General features: G+C 38.3%; 1 protein-coding gene and 2 long non-coding RNA genes across 10 annotated transcripts; 1 reads left to right on the forward strand and 2 right to left on the reverse strand.

Moving 5' to 3' along the window:
• Positions 1–8,241: 8,241 nt before the first annotated feature.
• On the forward strand, positions 8,242–12,073 carry LOC114171124 (uncharacterized). 7 transcript variants are annotated; one of them, XR_014994465.1, is made up of 8 exons: positions 8,242–8,704; positions 8,879–8,963; positions 9,088–9,310; positions 9,463–9,608; positions 9,701–9,788; positions 9,963–10,065; positions 10,798–10,921; positions 11,670–12,073. It is a non-coding gene; the product is annotated as an uncharacterized LOC114171124 (long non-coding RNA). The 7 variants fall into 7 exon arrangements; XR_014994466.1 differs by having other exon boundaries at positions 8,923–8,963; XR_003601348.2 differs by having other exon boundaries at positions 8,243–8,963.
• A 4,667-nt stretch (positions 12,074–16,740) lies between these two features.
• Positions 16,741–18,306, reverse strand: LOC114195437 (uncharacterized). 2 transcript variants are annotated; one of them, XR_014994166.1, is made up of 3 exons: positions 18,281–18,306; positions 18,101–18,170; positions 16,741–17,051 (listed from the first exon to the last, which is right to left on the reverse strand). It is a non-coding gene; the product is annotated as an uncharacterized LOC114195437 (long non-coding RNA). The 2 variants fall into 2 exon arrangements; XR_014994165.1 differs by lacking the exon at positions 18,281–18,306 and having other exon boundaries at positions 18,101–18,244.
• Positions 18,307–20,892: 2,586 nt separating this feature from the next.
• On the reverse strand, positions 20,893–21,750 carry LOC146886772 (uncharacterized). Its single transcript, XM_085671863.1, has one exon. The coding sequence runs from the start codon at positions 21,748–21,750 to the stop codon at positions 20,893–20,895; it is 858 nt and encodes a 285-aa protein (XP_085527989.1).
• Between the last annotated feature and the right edge of the window lie 2,285 nt (positions 21,751–24,035).

The following is a 24,035-nucleotide window of genomic DNA, read 5'->3' on the forward strand; positions in this document are numbered from 1 at the left end:
CATCATTCCACGTGAACTTGGCGAATTTTTTGAGCAGCTGTATGATGGGTTGGGTTTGTTCGGCTAGTTTGGGAAGGAAGCGGAAAATGGCTGTAAGGCGGCCTATGAGGCATTGTATCTCTTTGACAGTGATGAAGCTTCGCATTTCAATGGTCGCATTGCATTTTTCAGGATTAGTCTCTATACCGCGCTGGGTGAGCATAAATCCAAGGAATTTACCGTGGTCGACGCCAAATACGCACTTGTTGGGGTTGAGGCGGAGGTTGTACTATCGTAATGCGGAAAAGACTGCTGATAGGTCCTGAGCGTGCTGGTGATGGCTTGGGGATTTGACAACCATGTCGTCAACGTATACTTCGACACATTTGCCCATTAAATGACTGAAGACTTTGTCCATCAATCGTTGGTAGGTTGCTCCAGCGTTTTTAAGGCCAAATGGTATGACCTTGTAGAAGTAATTGGTGTCATCTGTGATGAAGGCGATTTTGTTCATGTCGGATGCGGCCATGGGGATTTGATTATAACCGGAGTATGCATCAAGAAAACCGAGGACCTTGTTACCGGTTGCGACGTCAACAAGTCGGTCAATATTGGATAAGGGGTAGGCATCTCTGGGACAGACTTTGTTAAGATCCATGTAATCAACACACATCCGCCACTTGCCGTTGGCCTTCTTAACAAGGACCATGTTAGAGAGCCAAGTGGTATAGTGAGCTTCTTCGATGAACCCCGCGCTTAGTAACTTATCGGCCTCGGCCTTGGCCGTTAGGCGTCGTTCCTCGCCAAGTTTGCGTTTTTTTCTGGGAGACATACCGGGCCTCCTTGTAAATGGATAACTTGTGGGATGCCACTTGAGGGTCAACTCCAGGCAAGTCAGCAGCTGACCAAGCAAAGAGGTTTGTGTTGCCGACTAGGGTGGATGTTATGATGTAACGTTCTTCAGGTTCTAACCCAGTACCAAGTTTGATGATACGGCTATTTGGGAGCTCCAGGGGGCTGGTTTCTTCAACAGGTTCAAGGCGGACATCCCGGCCCACTCTAGGGTCTAGATTGTCACCAGACAGAGCGATCTCAGAGAAGGGTGCTCGCTCAATGTGATTGGTTTGCAGGATGAGGAGCTGTGGGCGTAGGCTGGCCATGTAGCGTTCGCGTGCAAGGCGTTGGTCGCCATGAATGGTGAGGATGTCGCCAGATGGAGAGGGGAACTTCATGGCCAAATGAGGTGTGGAGACGACAACGCCAAGGGTGTTGAGTGAAGGGTGGCCGAGGAGGACGTTATAAGATGTGGGTGCGTTGACGATGAGAAAGCGGATAGGAATTGTCTTTGTTTGGGCACCATCGCGAAAGACGGTATGGAGGTCACTATAGTTGTGGGTGGAAACTTGTTCCCTAGAAAAGCCATAAATCGGTTCATCATATGGGACCATGGCGGTGTCTGGGAGTTGAAGTTTCTAGTACGTAGCCCAATAGAGGATGTCGACGGAGCTGCCTTGGTCGACGAGAACTTTCTTGACTGCGTAATTTTCTATTTCAACGGTGATGACCATAAGGTCATCTTTCTGGTGATCGAGGCCTTGAAATTCGTCGTTCGTGCAGATTATGGGGGGCATGCGGCGTCTGTGATGAGAATGAGTGATGTGGTTGATGGATTGGATATGGCGGAGGTGTCTCTTTCTGGCAGATGAGGTAGATCCTGCACTAGCAAAACCACCGGAGATGGTATTGATAGTGCCGCGTTGGGGAGGGTCGGCAAGGGTGACATCGGTGCGAGCCGATTAGGGATTAGAGTTTGGGGGTTGGTTTGGGCGTTTATCGTGGTGAGAATCGCGGGGAGGGCATCGATGGTCGGGACGAGGATGATGGTGGGTGTAGGTAGACGTTGTTGGCGAAGGCGCCGGGTTGAAGAATGAGGGCCATGCACTGGAGTATCATTTCTTGGTTGAGGTGTGGGGTGCGGAGGGCAGCCTTACTGAATCGATCAATAAATTCCTAGAGCATCTCGCCTTGTTCTTGTCTAACGCCGAGGATTGATATTGTAATAGTTTGATGTGGGTGGCTGCCTGCGAAGTGAGTGGTAAACATGTGGGAGAGGGTGTCGAAGTTGTCGATAGAGTATGACGGGAGGGTGGTAAACCATTCAAGGGCAGGGCCTTTGAGGGTGGTAGGAAAGGCTTTGCAAAAGACGACATCATGGGAAGTGTAGAGGGCGACATGGGTGATGTAGACCTTGAGGTGTTCATCGGGGTCGGTTTCACCAGTGTAACGCTCCAGCTTGAAGGGTTCCTACTGGGTGGGGAGGGGGGGTGTTGGCGATGAAGTCGGTGAAAGGGTGACGGCGCCTGGGTTGGTGAGATGGGAGTGGGTGAGGAGGGATGGGATGGTGGACGAGGGTGGGAAAGGTGGAGGTGAAGTTGTGAGGAGGGATATGGGTGGTAGGGAGGTTATGAGGGTTGTAGGGTGGGATATGAGTGGTGTGTAGGGTGGTAGGCATGTTGAAGGGTGGGACATGAGTGGTGGGGAGGGTGGCGGCGGGGGTGGGAGCCGTAGTGTTTCCTGGGAGGGTGGAGTGGAAGTGAGTAGGATAGGCTGAGAGGATGAGAGTTTGTTGGGTAGTGGTGAAGGTGTGTGGGGTAGAATTGTACTCGCTTTCTTCTTCAGTAGGCTGGAAAGCTGGGGACCCTACGACATCAGATGTTTCCTTGGCCTTTTCCTTTTGGGTGGGATCGGCTTCGATTTTTCGCCTTAGGCGAGAATTTTCCTATCGTAGTGCTTCCATCTCATCAAGTCAGCCAGCTCCTGTTGTAATTCTTCAAGTCAGCCAGCTCCTGTTGCATCTTGGCTTGATCGTCTAGGATGGCGGCCAGATCCGAGGTGATGTTAGCAGGTCCTGAGGGGCCAGCTTCAACTTGCTTGTTAACTCCTGCTCTACTGCGGGTAGAAACCATTTTCGGAGAAAGCAAGTGGTAAAGTACTATCTCGTGCCCCACGGTGGGCGCCAATTGTTCCTGTAGAGAACAAACAAGATCTGTCAGACACAAGTATTACCTTACCTTGGTCTGCCATCTCCTCAGTAAGCCTCTTCCCGGTTGATGTATATCGTTTATGGGTATCTCGGATTGGTCGGTTTGGACCCGGGAAGGGTTACCTGCAGAAGGGACTTCGAAGCTCAAGTCAGCGAAATCTCTCAAAAAGTCAAATCTGGTGATTGGGGAAGTAATGAATGTGTACCTTTAATTTATGGGGTCCATGCGTATTTATAGATTATTAATTATGTCTGGCCACGTCATGGGCTGGGCCCTTGCTTGGGCCGTAGGTGGGCTTATGCCCTAGTCCAGGCCCTTAGTTCAATTATTGTGGGCTGGTGAATATTATTGAAATGTTCTATTTTTTGCCAAGTCCTTGGTTATTTTCGTGGAGTTGTCAGCCTAGGCCGATTATCCTTTAACGGCTTAGGCCACTATTGTTGTTTTTGGCTTGTTTTATCAATGTCACTTCTTAGTGGTTTTTAGTCTGGGTACCTTAGCATGTATATGGTAATTGCTATTATTCGGCTTAGGCCGACTAGGTGTGGTACAACAATATTTGTGAAATCTCTTTTCACAATGTTTTTGTCGCATGAGCAAATTAATTGTTTAGATGCTTTATTTTTTTATTTAATGGTATCCCAATATCCATTGCATCTAAATGTATTTGAACATTTAAAATCCAATATAAGAAATTATTCCTTGTAATATTAAGGGTCACAAATCTAAATTTTACAACATTTTGCGTGTTTAGAACTAGCATGTAAAATAATAATAATAATAATAATAATAATAATAATAATCATCAAAATAATAATAATAATCATTGTCATAATAAAAATAAAAAATAATAAGATGGAGATGAAAATTGATAAAGTCAAATAATTCTTATCACAAAAAAAGAATATAAGGCAAAATTGTAAATGGATAAGGGATTAGAAAGAGCCTGGATTGAGACACGCAAAACGTTATCGTTAGAGAGATAAAACTTCCACTAGTCCTTGGTTGGTTGGAGCATGGTGTTGATAACCATTAATTCATAACAATCTATTCTTATTATTGTTATTGTGTATTATTTTTATTATCACCATTATTAATGTTATTATTATTATTATTATTATTATTATTATTATTATTATTTTTATTTTTATTGTTGTTATTATTATTATTTGTTATTTTTATTGTTATTGTTTTTATTATTATTTTTATTATTATTATTAGTGTTATTATTGTTTCTATTATTATTAGTGTTATTATTGTTGTTATTATTATTATTCTTTTTATTGTTATTATTGAAATTGCAATTATTACTATTATTTTTATTTTTATTATTATTATTATTATTATTATTTTTGTTATTATTATTGTTAGTGTAATAATAATAATTATTATTATTGTTTATTATTATTATTATTTTTATTTTTATTATTATTATTATTATTATTCTTTTTAATATTATTGTTATTGTTATTATTGTTGTTATTATTATTAGTGTTGTTAGTGTAATAATTATTATTGTTATTATTATTATTATTATTATTATTGTTGTTGTTGTTGTTGTTGTTGTTGTTGTTGTTGTTGTTGTTGTTGTTGTTGTTGTTGTTGTTGTTGTTGTTGTTGTTGTTGTTGTTGTTGTTGTTGTTGTTGTTGTTGTTGTTGAAATTGTTATTATTATTATTTTTTTATTTATTTTTTTGTTATTATTATTGTTAGTGTAATAATAATAATTATTATTATTGTTTATTATTATTATTATTATTATTATTGTTATTATTATTATTATTGTTGTTATTATTATTTTTATTGTTATTATTATTGTTGTTATTATTAATTTTATTGTTATTGTTATCATTGTTGTTATTATTATTTTTTATTCTTATTATTGTTATTATTATTATTATTATTATTATTATTATTTATATTGTTTATTATTATTATTATTATTATTATTATTCTTGTTATTATTATTGTTATTATTATTGTTGTTATTATTGTTATTGTTATTGTTATTGTTATTATTATTGTTATTATTATTGTGATTTTTATTGTTATTATTATTGTTGGAACAACCCAAATTAGTACATAATTATACTAATTTATATCATTACATAAGTAATAATCAACAATACATAAATGTAAATTTATATACTGAGTATTCATAGTCCTCTGAAATGACAAGTTGATTTTTCAAAAATAAGATATTTAATAGGAATGAGGCACTACTGTTACTACACACTGTCAATTAACACAAAAATGAATGTAATTTATCTATCTAATATAAAAAAATAATTGAAAAGTAGTGATCATATAATATTTTTTTTCCTTATTTTTATAATCATAATAGAAACTTATGTGATAAATTTACAAGTTTATAGTTTTTAAGAAAATCATTGAATTTGTGGTTATTAACATTATGTTGGAGTCATGTCAAAATCATGTTAAAGATAAAAAAAATGTCTTTCAAACTAGACACCTTACTAATATGTGTCATACAAGTGTGGCACAAATATCAGTATTCAATACATATCGAACACGGAACACGTCATTGATGAGGCGTGTCCGGACTTCATAGGTTTTCCTCTTGGAGAGAAATGATGAGACCAAGCTCAACATCACAAAGAATAAAAGTTTGAAGGCTTTCTTTAGTAATCTATTACACCGCTTGGAGAAAAAATTTTGTTTGCTTAGGGCGTTCTCCATACCCCTCATCTGAGTCTTTCCTTTCACTATATCTACACACTTCCAATAAAACAAATCCAAAAAACTATGCTTTTTTGTACGAAAGGTTTCCACCAAAATCGAGTCTTTTTCTAGCAAGATTTGAAAGCCCAGAAAAACAGTTAGAAAAAAAAAAAAGCAAGTTGAAATTTTAGTTGTTTCTTAATAACTCTTTAGATGGGGAGGGTTTTGTGAAATGGAATCAGATTTGCACCAAATTATTAAAATCCCATAAACGTTTTAACTAGTGAAAATTATTAAAATCCCATAAACGTTTTAACCAGTGAAGAAAGAATATGGCATAAAAATTAAAAGAAACTAAGAGGCGTATACATGTGTCGTGAGGAAGCAGAGGCTTAAAAAAAAAAGTATTGGTGTCACTCACCATGCCCCAGGTGCTTTGTTACTACACTGCAATGGTTTTATTCTCCACAAAAATCGACTATAACACATATCTATCTCTCAATTTATTTATTATATTAGTATTTTCACATTTTTTTTTCGAATTTCTTTTTAAACTTCTCAATTGAAGCTACCTTGTAGGATGTCACTAACTCTACTTCTAACCGGAAATGTAACCTTGACACATCCTCTAGAAATACATGCATAATGTTTTTCTTTTATACTGCTAACATGACACTTATCCAATCCTTGTAATCGACCTTTATCTAGGACTAAAGCATGGAACAACTTAAATTTAAATTCTTTCCATACATGTTCATTATAAAAATAATGTTCTTCAAAAGATAACATCTTACATTCACTTAAAGTTTATATTTTTCGATAACCATAAAATGTAAAATCCGTGAAATTTAAATAATTAAATAATTAATTATTTAATAAATACGGGTAGTAGAGCTTTTATGGTATTTAATTCTGACATGTATGACATGAAAAAGTACTAATTCAAATGATTCAAATCCTATGTATGCCATTTATGTACTATTTAATTTATTATTATTTTAAATATGTAAAATTTTCTTAGATAATGTGTTATTCTCTACGAATTACCTACGAAGCAAATTTCGTAGGTATTGAACTGGTAGGTAACTATATCTATGAAAATATACTTCGTAGATAATTTATCTATGAAATTAGAACGTCGATAATTATCTATGAAAGCATTCGTTAAAAAATTTGTTATCCAATATTCGAGTTATCTACGAAATATTTCATAGATAAATTACCTATGAAAGTTTTCGTACATAATTACCTACAAAAACCTGTGTAGGTAGGTAAATTACATACGAAGAATTTCGTAGATAACTCATACAAATAAAAAATTAAAAAATTAAAACATTTTAAAATCATATATATATATATATATATATATATATATTCCCCCTTTAAACACCCAAAACAAAATAAAATCAATCCAGTCACATTTCATATATATATATATATATACATATATATATATATATATATATATATATATATATATATATACATATATATATATATATATATATATATATATATATATATATATATATATATATATTCCCCCTTTAAACCCATGCTAGCATTCAATTCTAACTTATAAATAAGGCATGCTCAAATAAGTATAAGCAGCAACACTCTAACAATTTAAGCACATAATCCTATGCACCAATGCAAATTAATATTAACCCACATAACAAATTCTCCACATGTGACTAACCAAAGGAGCATTGAAATTGATAGAGACTTACCACATAACCCAAACATGCTTCATTAGAAGAAGTTACTTGAATTATCAAGAGCTTATTCATGTATTTTAAAGACTCCAAAATCAACAATAGATCCAATTTATTACTTTTAATATTATAATATTATAAATATTATATTAATTAACTTAAATGAACCTGTTACATCTATTTTAAAAGATAGTTTCTTTCTTTGTTTTAATTTAAATCAATATTGTATAATATACTATAACATTAAAAGTAAATGCATTATATTTTATTTATATACATACATACATATATATATACATACATATATATATATATATATATATATATATATATATATATATATATATATATATATATATATATAAATAAAACCCATTAACTCTCGACTAATAAAAGTATAAACAACAATAATTCCACGTGCTTCATTTAATACCAAACATCACAATGAACAATATGCCAAGGGTACTTTATTTACTATTACCTTATTTACCTGAATAATATAATAAATTCTTACATAAAAATTAAATAAATCCCACGTGCTTCATTTATGATCCATTCCTATCACCACTTTCATTCATATTATGCTAATCAACAGTACAACAATACCTTCATTCCTATTATGCTAATCAATAGTACAACAATATCTACCTACTAGCCTAATATCTATAAACACTACAAAAAAATATATATTTAATAGAGGTTATTTTGGAGAGGTTACGAAAATCTCCATAAATAAACATAACTTAAGATAGTTTTGATAGGTTCTGTAAAAATTTAACAATAACAAATAATAGCAGGGGTTTTAATGTTTTTCTTCAGAGGTTTATGACCTCCTCCATTGCTTATACTACATCTTTCACGTTTCACTCTTTCCCTCAATTTTTTCAACTTTCCCTCCCAGACTTTTACTGTTTCTTCTCTTTGAATTTCAAGTTCTTCTTCTTCTCGACAATCAGAACACAACACCTAAATAAAATGTGTAGATGTTTTTCTACTCCGCACAACGAATGCGTCAACTTCCTCCTTTACCCCTCACTGCGCTCAAATGCCGCTAGGATTCCGGCGAGGCTTGTCCACCATCAACGTTGACAGAACCGCCATGCATTAGTTGTTGGCCATTCCTCCACCGCACGCCACCTCCTTGTGCGCCTCACCTAGGGTTCGAACTACAATGTGCTTGCCCCTGCTCGGATTCATTCTCGTGCTTCTCCACTCTTCGTTGCTAGATTTCGCTCTTCGCCACTACTCGGCTCTCGCATCAAATTAGGAATTGCAGTGAAGTTGGTACTTGAACTTAACCTATCTTCGATAATTTGAAAAATCACATGTGTTTCATTTTGGTTCCTATAGAAGATATGTATTTGGTTTGCTCTATTTCCCTTCATTTAGCCTGTGCGAAGGTTTTCTAGTACTGTGTTTGTATTTGATTGAGGCAGTGTAATTGTTCTGTTCTAGTAGATTCTTGAACAAATTGATATATTATCTGCTTGTAATGGCTGAAGGGAATATATCGAAGTGCAAAAGGTGGCTCAATGACTAGGAGGTATATAATTCTAATAACTTCTTTCTATGAATTTTAGTTACGTAAGTTAGTAATTGGTTTTAGTACTGAAATGGAGAATGCCTTTCTAAAACCAAATGTAAATATTATAATTTAATCATTGCAGAGCCATTTTAAATCAGCTAAGAGATGAGAGGGGATCGTGTGTGGTGGTCTGCAAGTCGTTTGGTTGTGATTTCCTAGGTGAGGCAGTAATAGGGGGAGAAAAACAGCAGAAGAAGAACGAAGTAGTGGATGGAAAGATTCGCAAGGCAGGCATTGGGTGATATTGAGAATTTGGCCAATGTAAGAGGAGTTGTTAAAGTCAAGCCTCATGGTCCCATCACTAGGTTCCCTCTCACTTTCTCTTTATCTCTTTCTTTCTTTTACAATCACTTTTTCATTTGGTTGTTTAGAAAAAGTTGTTGAGGTTAATATTGATGTGATATTACTATGATTCTTAGTCAGTAAAATGTTAAAGACACTTCTACTGTTAATGCAGAATAAAATGCTTCTTTGAGAGATTGTGGTTACCACCTAGATGTCTTGGTAAATGAGAGTGATAGTATGAGAATTGAAGTTTACATAGTTAAGCCAAGTTCTGAAATCATTTGAATGAGCATTTGAGATAACATAATGACAAGAAAGGTGTATTACTTTTTCAATTCTATCTTAAAATATTTGTATTTATAAGATATTTTAAGAAAAGTGCTTAAATTTTATCTACTTATTTTTATAAGGTATGATCGAGTCATCTGTATTTATCAAAAGTAATAAATGAGATGCACTTCTGAAGTAATCAATCAACGATGTACCTGCAGCGGTGAGGTGACATTCCTTTGTGATGTTTTATTTTTAATTTGGCAAGAGTTCTACTTTTATCTCTTCCTTTACTTCTTAGGTGTACTTTATTTGTTTGTTCCACTAAATATTGGCTTAAGAAATTGAATGATATCAATAAATCTGTTTTTTAATTGCTGGTTTCGTACATTCAACCATTAGATGGAGTACATAAGAGCTCAATGCCAGTCAAGGGATGGAAAATTGCTTGCAATTGGTCACTCAATGGGTGGTATCTTATTGTATGCAAGGCTTTCACGTTCCTGTAAGTCCCACAGATCTGCTGCTGATTTATTTCTTCTGCAAAAGTTACTTTTTATTCATGATTTATTTGATAGACAAATGAACATATTGCTTGTTTTGTGGTGCAAGTTTGTTCACAGAAAATTTATCATAATTGCTTTGTGTATTTCACTTTCTATTTTAATTTGATATTATATAAAACCTTTAGCAATAAAAGTCTGCAGAAAGGTAGTAACAACCTTAATTTTACTTCAACAACATCACTGCAAGAAATAATCACTCGATTCTAGAATTCAGTGGTCAAATGAAGAAGAACTCTTCTTTAATCTATAGATTAAATAATCCTTTTGCAATGGTAGTGGCATCAATAGTCAAGTGCTGCAATTACAGCATTTAATTCAGTGTGCATCATTTGAAGGAAAATATAAACCATTTTGATCTTGGGCATCTTTTACTTTATCCATTCCTTTTTTATTGAGTGTGACATATTTGTAACTTAATTATTGTACACATCACTATTTATTAACAAACAAACAAAAAAATTTAGTTGTTTTACCACAACCAATGTGGAAGGTATTTTATAAATATCTATAGCTATGCACTTTCCCTCTTTTACTTGTGATAAATTTTATGGACAGGTTGAGATCTTGTGTGGAAGGAACATTATTGTGAATTATGATCTGTGAAGGAAACTGTTTGCAAATTATTTCTGTGAATCAATGTGTTGATCAATATTTCTGTGAACATGTTGCAGCAACAGACTGCTGTTGGAAACAGATTAAAGAACCTGTGATGAAACTTTATACTGAAACAACTGATGGATCCACCATTAAAGACAAGGAGACTACACTTGTTTAGTGCATTATGAAACAACTCTGGTAAGGAAGCTACTACCAATGTTAATCACATAAAAAATGTCTATTTTCATATTAGTGTGAAGTGGGGAATTGCTTATTTCTCTTGCATTCCATATCATGCCTATGTTACATAGGAAGCCATTTGATCTTTTACTTGAAAGTTACAATTTAGCAAATTTGTGAAGAAGAAAAATTTTTTGTTAGCCAGTTGATACACTATCTTCTTTATAAGTTCTGTAAAATTTATTGCTTAGTTTAAAGTAAATTAGATGGTAATGAGTTTGCTTACATGTTTCAACTATGCGAGGTTAAGGTGCACTTGAATCTCAAAGAAATGGTCATTGAAAAGTTATTATTACATGGTGATGAAGGTTAGATTGCAATAAATGAGTGTTATTAGTCATCTGTGTGTTTTCTGTTCTGTCTTTGATAATGAAGTTAAAGCCAAATTTAAAAGATTGGAGTCCAATGGACATTTTAAATCAAGATTCAGTCCCAGATTTGCAATAAGATGATTGACACAACACAAAATTTGACCACCATTCTTAATTAGACATTGATACTTTTTCAAGTTTTCCTTATTTGCTTAGTCCGTTCAGTTTTTATTTTTATATTTTTAATTTGGTTTCGTTGAATCTTCTTGTTACAGAATACTTGTTTGATCTGTTGTAAATGAAGCATATTAATGTTGTTGATGCAACTATAATGACTTTTCTGAATTGTTTGATGATGTTGGATTTCATGCTAATTCTAATGTTGATCATAGCAGGGTGCAAATATGACTACATGCAGTTTGATCAAGAATCCATGTGGAACAATTGCAGGCAGATTTGATTGCTCCCAATTGAAGACTTACTTGAAACCTGCTGAATCAACACACATGCAACTTGTTGTTACCAAGTTAAAGAGAAAGAAACACTTTAATTTCAAGTTGGATTGGAGCTGAATAAAAGAGTTTGAAGGGTCAATTTACCTACTAATTGAGTTACCATTAGGATTAATTAGTTAGTAGTTAAGTTGAACCATGTGTAATCATTTAGTTTTTAGTTTTCTCATATTGTTTCCATGATTCTATGCACGTTTCAAGTCTTCTATGGGCTAGCTCCCAAATTCTCAAAACTTTGTAATGTTGTTTTCATATTTCGTTAATACAAGTTGGATGTTTCTTTCCAATTCTTCTTTCTTTCTTTGTTCATGAATTGTTCTAGTCATTTTAATATTTGATTTGTTGTTTTCTGCCAATTTTGTTTTCATTAAAAATAGTTGGAAATAAAGGAGGTTTCAAACCTCCACAAAATAATAGTCAACAATAGAAGAGGTTAAAACCCTCCACAAAACAACCTCCGCAATATAACTCGGATACCAGGGGTCGTTCAAAACCTCCGCAAATAGTTTGTGGCAACTCTAACTATGGAGGTTTAGAAAACCTCTGCAAATTAATTTGTAGAGGGTGAAAACCTCCGCAAATTGAAAAAAAAACCTCCACTAATTATTAGTTTTTTTGTAGTGAAATATGCTTAAATATACAAAGCTTAGGTGCAATAGTTAAATAGAAACCTAGACCTTCAACAGTTTCAAACAAACTGTGTTGCCAATGGTGAAGACTGAAATCAAGAATATTTGCCAATTTCCTTTATCAAGCCTGGTCTGAATTTTGATAACAAGTTCATGAAAATGGAACACCGAAGTTGGAAAATGTTATTGTTGACAGGACATTGTTCTTTAATAATGACAAGCAAAGATATTACTTGATGGCATTGAGAAACTTGCACCGTGTAAAAAGAAAAATATAGGTGTCATGACCATATTATTATCAATAATATTGAAAAAGAAAAAGATTACAGGGAAAGAACCTTTTCACATATGACTAAGTCAATGCCATTGAACACACAAACAAGAATACTATATGATAGTATCTCACCTCTACTCCTTTATATTTTTCAGAGAAAGGAGATAAAGCTTCATCCAGAATAGCACATGGGTCAAAAGCTACAACTTCAAGTTCAATTTACAAATAACTTAAACCTTCAAATATGATGAATGATAAAACTTCTTAACCGTATGCACATGTTGAATTCAAATTCAAATTCAAATACATACATATAACCAAAAAAAACAAGTGAGACACTTCTTGATCTAAATAACTAAATTTTTTTATACTCCATTTGAGTTCAATTTATCATAATTAAAATAATCAAAGTAACTTATGATTAATTGAATGTTTAAATGTGCTATTGTGTTTCTGGATTTGTAATCTTACACGTTGAACAAAAAAGTTTGCCAAACAAATGCATTAAAGAAACTTAATACCTCCATTGAGAACCCTCAACACAATCTCACAAAGGGTAGAGGTTGATCGGGCATCAACTATCGACTTGAACTTACAGCTTCAGGTTTCTGATAAAACCACTCATTAGAGATGTTATTTTGCAAGATCAACAATTTTAACCAATGAAAGGAGTACTTACTAGTTCATTTCCAGTAGTTGGGTAAAAGCCATCATCACCGTCCTTTGGCATCAGACTATCCCTTGGATTAACACTGCTAACACTAGTGCAGATTTGGGATTTTACCTCGCCTTATAGGCCTCGGTTGACGAGCAACCGAAACATATAACAGTGCGGTGGCAATTTTGAAATTAAAGGCAACTTATAGGCCTCGGTTCAGTCAAAAACCGGTGCCAAATGCCGCTTTAGGCCTCGGTTCTTAAGAAACCGGTGTCAAAGAGGGGTTATAGGCCTCGGTTAAGGAGGCCCGAAGCCAAAAGGTTGCCAGAAATTGACCTATAGGCTTCGGTTGGGGAAAAGCCGGTGCCAAAGAGGGGTTATAGGCCTCGGGTGTTAGGAAACCGAGGCCAAAGAGGGGTTATATGCCTCGGTTCTACGTGGAACCGAGGCCATATTGTTTAATTAGGGCTCAAAAACAGAACCCCTTCTTCCTCGCGCGCGCAGCTGCCATTTCTCTCTGCAAATTCCGACGACGCTGTTTCTTCTTCTCTCCGCGTCTTCCGGCGAGCCCACCACTCGAGACCACCACGCGAGCCTCCTGCCACCACCGCCGTCTCGTCTCGCATCCAGCCACCGCAGACTCGTCGCGCCTCCAGCCACCGCCACGCGAGACCACCACGCGAGCTCTTGCGCCGTCTCGTCTGGCGTCCGTCCACCACCACGCGAGACCACTGCCGCTGTCTCGTCCCTCTCTCTGTCTCTCTGCAAGTGTTCCGGCGTCCCTCTACCACCACGCGAACACTTTCGTTCTTTTGCCGCAATTGTCGCGCCGCGGTTTTCTTTAAGGTAAATTTCGAACGCGTTTTTGTTTGATTTTCTGTTTTTGTGTATGTTAATTTTAAATTTTAGTTATTGTGAGTGTTAATTTGGATTGAGATAGAAATTGTTTGGAGTGTTTTGATTAATTTTGTGAAAGGATTGAGTCTCAATTTAAGAGCATTGTGTCTTCAGACGTAGAGCATTAAGTCTGAATTTAATTTAAGAGAATTGTAAAAACACTATAATTAAATAGGTAATATATGATGTTAAGGAAATTGTTGTTTTTGCTTTTATTTGTTACTTATGACTTTCTCTTGTGTTTTTTGTTATCTCTTGTAGCTTTCGAACGCGTTGAATTGCATCATCTTCCAGTGTCATCTGCTCTTTTTACGCGCTCCCAGGTTCCTAATTCTAATATTTTCCTATTATGCCAATCTGTTGTTTCCTTATCAGGCGTCATTGGCAGTTACTTGTGGTTTCCCTAAGGGAGAACCTTGCTGTGTGGTTTTGCTCTTTGCATCGCCCTCCCCCCAACCATCTTAGACAAGTGATAGATTGGTAAGAACCTCAATATCAATCTTATGAATATGACATGTTATATAAAAATATCCTAACTTATTCCCTATATCATAGTTCAATTGCTGCACATAACATGTTGTTAGGGAGATCAACGGCTAAGGCAAAAGGTCTTGTATGGTGTTCTCTCCAGGTTTGATATTTCTATCCATATCTTCATGATTGTTTGCTTGATTTTCTTCATTAATTAATTGTAACATTGTTAATATAATGTAGTGTAATAGACAAACCGGCTCATATGAGTGCGGTTACTATATAATGCAATGGATGACAACCACTGTGCGTGCTCGTATTACAACAAATTGGGAAACGGTAATATATATTTGAATTAAAATGAATACTTTGCAATATTTCCTTTTTATATACTAACTTAATTTATTATTTTGTAGACATTCAAGAGTCCTGCAGCAATTCCCGCAAAGTCCATCAAGTTTGGTAGGATAGCATGTGCCAAATATATAATTGAAATGTACAATACTATTGATTAGAACATGTATCTTGATTGTAAATGATTTGTAATTGTCTTTTAAATGAATTTGAATTGTGGATGTGTTTTAAAATATTTTGTTCTGGTCTATTCTGGTCTATGCTGGGTGCTGAACAAAATTTGCAGGTTTAAATGTGGGAAAAACACCAAAACAGAAACTGCATTTAAAAAAAAAACAGAGTATTAGGCCTCGGTTCATACCAGAAACGAAGCAAAATGGGTGCTTTTGGCCTCGGGTGCAGCCAAAACCGAGGCCAAAAGGGTATCGAATCTAAAAAAAAAAAAAAAAAAACCCATATGGCCTCGGGTGCAACAAAAACCGAGGCCAAAAATAGCCCATATGGCCTCGGGTGCAGGAAAAACCGAGGCCAAAAGGGTTATCGAATTTAAAAAAAAAAAAAAAGGCCCATATGGCCTCGGGTGCACTAAAACCCGAGGCAGAAGCGCCCTCTATGGCTTCGGTTCTTAACCGAGGCCAAAAGCTATGACCTTTTGGCCTCGCCCCAATATGCTTCGGTTCCCGAACCGGTGCAGAATATTAAAAACAACCGCTGCCAAAGGCCCTTCCTGCACTGGTGTAATTAAAATTAAGATAATTTTTGAAAGCATCCACGAGAATGTTCTAATCAAAATACTTTACTTGGAGAATTATAATGTATAGCTAAGCCAATAGGTTCTCTCTCCCTTATCATACTTCAACAACACAAATATCAAATAAGTAATCATCTAGATCTCTTACTTCTACCAAAGTACAAAGTTTGTCATAAGCTTTAAATAATTTTCCCAGCTTCTTACAAAGTCGATGAAAAGTTAAACCAACTCAAGTGGTGGTTAGGCTCGATTACAATTTTTTTATGATAAAAAAAGCTAAAGTAACTTAAAACCATTTTAATAATTTGTAGTTAAATGATATAACTGTTCAAGGTACCAAGCCAATGAAATTATGATACATTGCCATGAACCAACTTTTCTAACTAACTAAGTTATAAGATAGGAACCCAAGAATAGTTAGAGTGGAAGTAAGTGGCACAATTTAACTAGATTAAAAAGGAAAAATAGTACAAACGGAGGGTGATATATTGGATTAAAATAGTACAACAATGGCATTCTTTAACTCTGCTAGCCCAGGTTTCATGTAGGGCTTATCCTAATAAAAGTTTCAATGGTATATTCCAAACTACATATTAGTCAACGATGGCCAAATCAATAAAAAGAATTGACACTATGATTCATGGAGAAAGAAAAATGGTATTAACATAAGCATGCAGAGCATACGGCACAACCAATAGAAAATAATAATGTTATTTATACCACTTACAAGTAACTTAATAGATTGGGAGCAAGAATAGGAATTAAATTAGATTGCGACAAGAATGCAAGTTTCCGAAACAGATGCATGACCCCCATTTTGGAAGAGAGAAAGCTTAGGCCAACCAAACAATATAATAGACAATAGTGAAAATTACAAGTTAAGGTATACAAAACGTGTTCACAATTTCGTAAAACACACCTAATACATAAAATATGCGGAAGTTGTAACATCCCATTTAATAGTTTTCCATACTATCAAACAAAACATTAGATTATGATTAAACATAGCAGATAGTAGGAGCAAACATGCAGACGTAGAATAAACCTATCCAATACAGTCCTCCAACACTGATACATCTATGAACACATATACATCAGGTCAGAGTGGGTATAAGGGATACTAGACTACACCCAAGACCTCAAAATATACAGTAAAAGTCTAACTATAGTGGCACTCCTTGCCAAGCTCCAACTTCTGCTCAAGAGGAAACGTCTCCATCTGGTTTCAGCTCTGCTCCCACCAAACGTAGGTGATCATTGCAAAGGGTAATATGCAAAAGCAGACACATAACAGGAAGGGTAAGCTAACTGAAAGAAAACAAATATCAACACACTTCACAACTTAAGATGTCATTTATAGCATGCAATTCAATCAAAGAATCCTAGACTCGATATCCGGATTGTGTAAGTGACGTTAGAGCTCTTGGTGGCTTGCACCTGTAACGGTTCCCAGACTCTGCAGAGTCTGGACACATGGGGTATTCACCCGACCGTTCCCAGGGTAAGTCCCCTCCACGTCTAAGACTTGATCGAGTCCGACGACGAGGACCTCCTGCTACTCCTCACGACATAATCCATTCTACTCTACCTGAGCTTGAACGATTATTGGAGTTTCAGGATACCAACCATTATAGATTCCTTACATCCTTACACACACTACAATTTCTACTCGAATTTCCCTTGAAATTCCATCCAAACTTCATCTCTTCATACTTACATTCATCCAATTAAATCATTCTATACATCAATGGTAACATTCCAATCATACGGAGTCTAAATTGCACAAAGATGCTTTAAAACATATATTTGTACCAAGGAAAACAGATTTTTAAAACACTACTACTGTAGTGCCTCTCGCTCAGGCTAGAAAGTCTAGCCTAGGCGAGAGGTTATCTCGCTCAGGCGAGTCAGTCTCGCCTAGGCGAGACACCAACAGTGGAAAAAATAGAAAAACTGGGCGAACCCTCGCTCAGGCTAGGCTGGTTCGCCCAGACGAGATCGTGATCTCGCTCAGGCGACCCCAGCTCGCCTAGGCGAGGCTTCGCGCAGGAACAGAGGTGCGTTTCATGGTATTTTCGCTCAGGCGAGCGGTACTCGCCTAGGCGAAAATATCAGGACACGAACCTGTTCCTTCATGCAGCAAGCCAGTTTTCCTTTAGCACCATTCAAATACTCATCAATTCACACCATTTCAGACATCGAATTCATAAATCATACATGCAATTCAAGCCTTTTCACGGATTATCTAGAAACTTTAAAGAAAGGGTTAGCTTCCCTTACCTTCCCACAACAAAGCCCAAGCAAGATCAGCTCTCAACAGAAGAACGGTACCACTTCAACACTTAAGGAGCTGAAAGGGAAGTCTAGACATGAGTTTATTCCCAAATTTCGACCCAACCACTTAAAGACCCTAATTTAGAAAGAAGGAAGGTGAACCGAGGAAATTGAAATTCAACTTACGCGTAAGGATGGATCGAACAGCTTGGAGAGGAGGTTCTGTGGTGATCTCAGATTGTGTTGCTGTTGCTGAAAGAATGAAAACAAGATTTAGGGACTGAATTTGGAAATCTGAACTTCTTTGGTGGTTAGAGAGAAGGAGGAGAATTTGTGCAGTAGAGAGGTGTAGGTGAGTGGAGCATAGTATCCTTGTGTGTGTTGGCAGAGAGTGTTCTTAGAAAGGGGGAAAAATAAAAAGAGGGTTCTCACATTCTCCCCAACAACAAGAATTTTCGTCCCGAAAATTAAGACATACCAGAAAACAGGTGTGGATACGATTCCCTCACTTCCTTTTCAAGTTCCCATGTAGAATCCCCTGTTCTCCTATCCCAGATGACCTGAACTAGGCTGACCGACTTCCCCTTGCGTTGTCTAGTCTGTCTATCACAAATACTAACCGGTTGAACCTCCACTGAGAGATCTCCTCTAATTTGTAGATCTTCAGACTCTAGCACATGAGAGGGATCAGATACATATTTTCTGAGCTGAGAGGCATGGAATACAGAGTGAAGGTTAGACAGTTGAGGAGGTAGAGCGATCTCATAAGCCACTGGTCTAATCTTCCTCAGGATCTGATATGGACCGATGAACTTAGGAGATAGCTTTCTTGAGCGAATAGCCCTCCCCACACCAGTGGTTGGGGTAATCCTCAAGAAAACGTGATCTCCCACTGCGAACTCTAAAGGTCTTCTCCTCTGATCAGCATAGGATTTCTGTCTGCTCTGAGATGCCTTCATCCTTCCTTGTATCTGCTTGACCTTTTCTGTAGTTTGCCTCAGCAATTCTGGCCCCACAACAACCGACTCTCTATCTTGGTACCAGCACAAGGGGGTCCTGCATCTCCTGCCATAAAGAGCTTCATATGGCGCCATGCCAATGCTTGTATGGAAACTGTTATTATAGGTAAACTCCACCAGGGGCAGAATTTCATCCCCTGGGATCTCCAACTGTTGCAGCATCCCTCCAGGCCTCTGATGTTCTGTCTTAGCCTTTTGACAGGTCAAACAGGATGACACATACCGAGCAATGTCCGACTTCATGCCCGTCCACCAGAACGATTCCCTCAGATCGTGATACATTTTAGTCATGCTTGGGTGCATGCTAAAACGACTCTTGTGGCCTTCTTCAAGAATCATGCCCTTCACCTCCAAATCCTCAGGTATGCAGACCCTGCCCCTGAATCTCAATACTCCATCACCTCCCATCTCAAAGTCCTTGGCCTTCTCTGTACCCAGACATTCCGCTGTCTCCCGTAATTTGGGGTCAGATAACTGTCTCTCCTTTATCAGGACGAGGAAATCACTAGATACGATTAGGCGGTTGCATCTAATGACGCCCTCTCCCAAAGTCACCTGTAACTGCATGTCTCTGAACTGTTCCACCAATTCCAACTCTCTGGCCATCATATAAGAGGCATGAACTGTTTTTCTGCTTAGAGCGTCCGCCACCACATTTGCTTTTCTCGGGTGGTACAACAGTTCGAAATCAAAGTCTTTCAAAAATTCCATCTATCGTTTTTGCCTCATGTTCAATTCCTTCTGGTCGAACAGGTACTTCAGGCTCTTGTGGTCACTGAAAACTTGGAACTGAGCACCGTACAGATAATGTCTCCAGATTTTTAGTGCAAAAACCACCGCCGCTAACTCAAGATCGTGTGTGGGGTAGTTCTTCTCATGACTCTTAAGTTGCCTGGAGGCGTAGGCAACCACTGTCCTTTCTTGCATCAGAACACACCCTAACCCCTGATGAGAGGCATCACAGTATACCTCAAAGGGTCTACTGGTATCAGGAATCACCAATACAGGAGCACTGGTCAGCTTTTGCTTCAACTCTTGAAAACTATTTTCACATTGGTCAGTCCAAGCAAAAGGCTGATCCTTACGGGTCAGCTGAGTTAAAGGCGCCACAATCTTAGAAAACCCTTCAATGAACCTCCGGTAGTATCCTGCCAGTCCCACAAAGCTTCTAATCTCAGTCGCTGATCTAGGACGCTCCCATTTTAAAACAGCCTCGACTTTGGATGGGTCCACTGATATGCCCTGGGCCGAGATCACATGCTCCAAGAATTGGACCGTAGTCATCCAAAACTCGCACTTAGACAGTTTTGCATAAAGCTGCTTCTTTCTCAAGATACTCAGAACTGTTCTCAGATGCTCCGCATGTTCTTCGTGAGTTCGAGAGTATATCAAGATGTCGTCGATGAAAACCACTACGAACTTGTCTAGGAAAGGCCTGAAGATGCGGTTCATATAGTCCATGAACAAGGCAGGGGCGTTAGTCACACCGAAGGGCATCACTACATACTCGTAGTGCCCATATCTAGACCTGAAAGCAGTCTTCTGCACATCACCAGACTTAACTCTAATCTGATGGTATCCTGATCTCAAGTCGATTTTCGAAAACACTGCAGCATCGTGCAACTGGTCCATTAAGTCATCTATCCTTGGCAGAGGATATTTGTTCTTAATGGTTAGCTTGTTGAGTTGCCGGTAATCCACACAAAGCCTGGAGCTGCCATCCTTTTTCTTAACTAGCAACACCGGCGCTCCCCAAGGTGACACACTGGGCCTGATGAATTATTTCTCTAGCAGTTCCTCAATCTGCTTTTTCAACTCTGCCAGTTCAGCAGGAGCCATCCTGTAAGGTGCTATTGATACTGGCCCTGCCCCAGGTACCAGATCAATAGAGAACTCGATTTCTCTGGATGGGGGCAAACCGGGTACCTCATCAGGGAAAACATCAGAGAATTCCCTCACCACTATCGTCTCAAGGTGTCCGCCTTCCTTCTCAATAGATAGTTGAGTTAGAATCAAGAAACACTGAGATCCCTCTTGGATGGCTTGATCCACCTGTTGTGAGGACACCAACACAACCTCATCCTCTGAGTTGGGAAACATCACCCTCTTCTCTTTGCAATCGATGAGAATGTGATTAGCAGATAGCCAATCCATTCCCAAGATCACATCTAAGCCCTCCAAAGGTAAACAGATCAGATTTACCCGGTATTGGCGTCCCTCAACCTCAATCCTGCACCTAGCACACACGATTGAGGTTCTGATCAACCCAGAAGCAGGCGTGGATACCACCAGGTCATACTGGAGCTCCTTCGTCGGAAGACTCAACTCCAACACTATAGACTCCGACACAAAAGAGTGTGTCGCTCCTGAATCGTATAGTACACATAGGCTCCTACCATCAATCATGCAAGATCCAAAGACGAGGTTACCTGCTCTGTTCGCCTCTGTGCCCATCATGGCATATACTCGGCCAGCTGCCTGAGGTCTAGCACTTCCTCGTGTCTGCTGTGGCTGTGACTGTGTCGAAAGTCTTGGCATTGTGCTCCTGCCAGTGGGACAATCCCTGATAATGTGACCCTCCTGGCCACATTTATAACACATTCGCCTACTACCAAGCTGAGGACAAGCGCTCCTCATGTGGGGCCCTCCGCACTGAAAACACCGAGGTCGGGGAGAAAGGTGCTGAGGGGACTGATGTGGCTGTGGTGAGAATCTTCTGGACCCCTGAGGCGGAGGTCTAGAGTAGGGTTTCCTCCTATCATCCTGTCAGCTCGTGGACCCAGATGGTCATCCCACCTTCTGTTGAGACCGCTGTTGAGCCTCGACTTCCGCTTTCAGCTTCTCCATTACTCTTGCTTTTTCTACTAAAGCGGGGAACTCCTTTATAGAAAGTGGAGCCACCATGAGTTTGAGATCACCTCTCAACCCATTCTCAAACTTCCTACACTGCTAGTCTTCTGCCATCTTCAAGGTGTGGAATCTGCCAAAGTGCTTGAACTTTTCTGCATACTCGGATACAGACATCTCTCCTTGCATCAACTGTAAAAACTCCACTTCCTTGGCATACCTCACACTGTCTGGGAAGTACTCAGCATAGAACTTCTTCTTGAATAGCTCCCAAGTGATGGTCTCCCTACTGTCTTCTAACATCATCTTCATGCTAGACCACCAATGAACAGCCTCTCCGGCTAGCAAGTACTCAGAATAGGCCAGTTTACTCTCTGATGGACATCTTTTGGCCTCAAAAATCCTCTCCATATCTCGCATCCATTGATCTGCCTTATCTGGAGTGGTCTTGCCATCAAAGCGGGAAGGATGATGCTTGAGAAAGTCCTCCAAACTCCACTCTTGCACTCGTGGTGGTGGAGCTTGGGAAGATCCAGCCGCAGATCGATTCTCTCCTAGCTGATGTAAGGCTTCCAAGTGCCTCTGTTGGGTGGTCTCTGCTGCGAGTCTAGCAGACTCCATCTGCTGCAAGGCCAAGTTGTGTTGGTTCACCATGTTAGCATTCTACTGCTGCATGGCTGCCAACATCGCCTCAATAGTCCCGACCAAGTGAGAGTTATCCAGGTTAGGAATAGGAGGAGGAGGAGGTCTAGGTGCCCTGACCACACAAAGAGAGAGTCATCAATTTATCTGACAAGCGCCACAAAAGTACCAAAACACTATAAGAAACACCCAAAATGTAACATCCCATTTAATAGTTTTCCATACTATCAAACAAAACATTAGATTATGATTAAACATAGCAGATAGTAGGAGCAAACATGCAGACGTAGAATAAACCTATCCAATACAGTCCTCCAACACTGATACATCTATGAACACATATACATCAGGTCAGAGTGGGTATAAGGGATACTAGACTACACCCAAGACCTCAAAATATACAGTAAAAGTCTAACTATAGTGGCACTCCTTGCCAAGCTCCAACTTCTGCTCAAGGGGAAACGTCTCCATCTGGTTTCAGCTCTGCTCCCACCAAACGTAGGTGATCATTGCAAAGGGTAATATGCAAAAGCAGACACATAACAGGAAGGGTAAGCTAACTGAAAGAAAACAAATATCAACACACTTCACAACTTAAGATGTCATTTATAGCATGCAATTCAATCAAAGAATCCTAGACTCGATATCCGGATTGTGTAAGTGACGTTAGAGCTCTTGGTGGCTTGCACCTGTAACAGTTCCCAGACTCTGCAGAGTCTGCACACATGGGGTATTCACCCGACCGTTCCTAGGGTAAGTCCCCTCCACGTCTAAGACTTGATCGAGTCCGACGACGAGGACCTCCTGCTACTCCTCACGACATAATCCATTCTACTCTACCTGAGCTTGAACGATTATTGGAGTTTCAGGATACCAACCATTATAGATTCCTTACATCCTTACACACACTACAATTTCTACTCGAATTTCCCTTGAAATTCCATCCAAACTTCATCTTTTCATACTTACATTCATCCAATTAAATCATTCTATACATCAATGGTAACATTCCAATCATACGGAGTCTAAATTGCACAAAGATGCTTTAAAACATATATTTGTACCAAGGAAAACAGATTTTTAAAACACTACTATTGCAGTGCCTCTCGTTCAGGCTAGAAAGTCTAGCCTAGGCGAGAGGTTATCTCGCTCAGGCGAGTCAGTCTCGCCTAGGCAAGACACCAACAGTGGCAAAAATAGAAAAACTGGGCGAACCCTCGCTCAGGCTAGGCTGGTTCGTCCAGACGAGATCGTGATCTCGCTGAGGCGACCCCAGCTCGCCTAGGCGAGGCTTCGCGGAGGAACAGAGGTGCGTTTCATGGTATTTTCGCTCAAGCGAGCGGTACTCGCCTAGGCGAAAATATCAGGACACGAACCTGTTCCTTCATGCAGCAAGCCAGTTTTCCTTTAGCACCATTCAAATACTCATCAAT

Source organism: Vigna unguiculata, chromosome 4 (assembly GCF_037176805.1).
Source record: "Vigna unguiculata cultivar grain cowpea cultivar isolate G323 ecotype 2 chromosome 4, ASM3717680v1, whole genome shotgun sequence".
Taxonomy (NCBI): domain Eukaryota; kingdom Viridiplantae; phylum Streptophyta; class Magnoliopsida; order Fabales; family Fabaceae; genus Vigna; species Vigna unguiculata.

Excerpts from the sequence above, each read along its gene's own strand:
- LOC146886772 (XM_085671863.1), bottom strand. The coding sequence starts at position 21,750 with ATGAGGAGCGCTTGTCCTCAGCTTGGTAGTAGGCGAATGTGTTATAAA.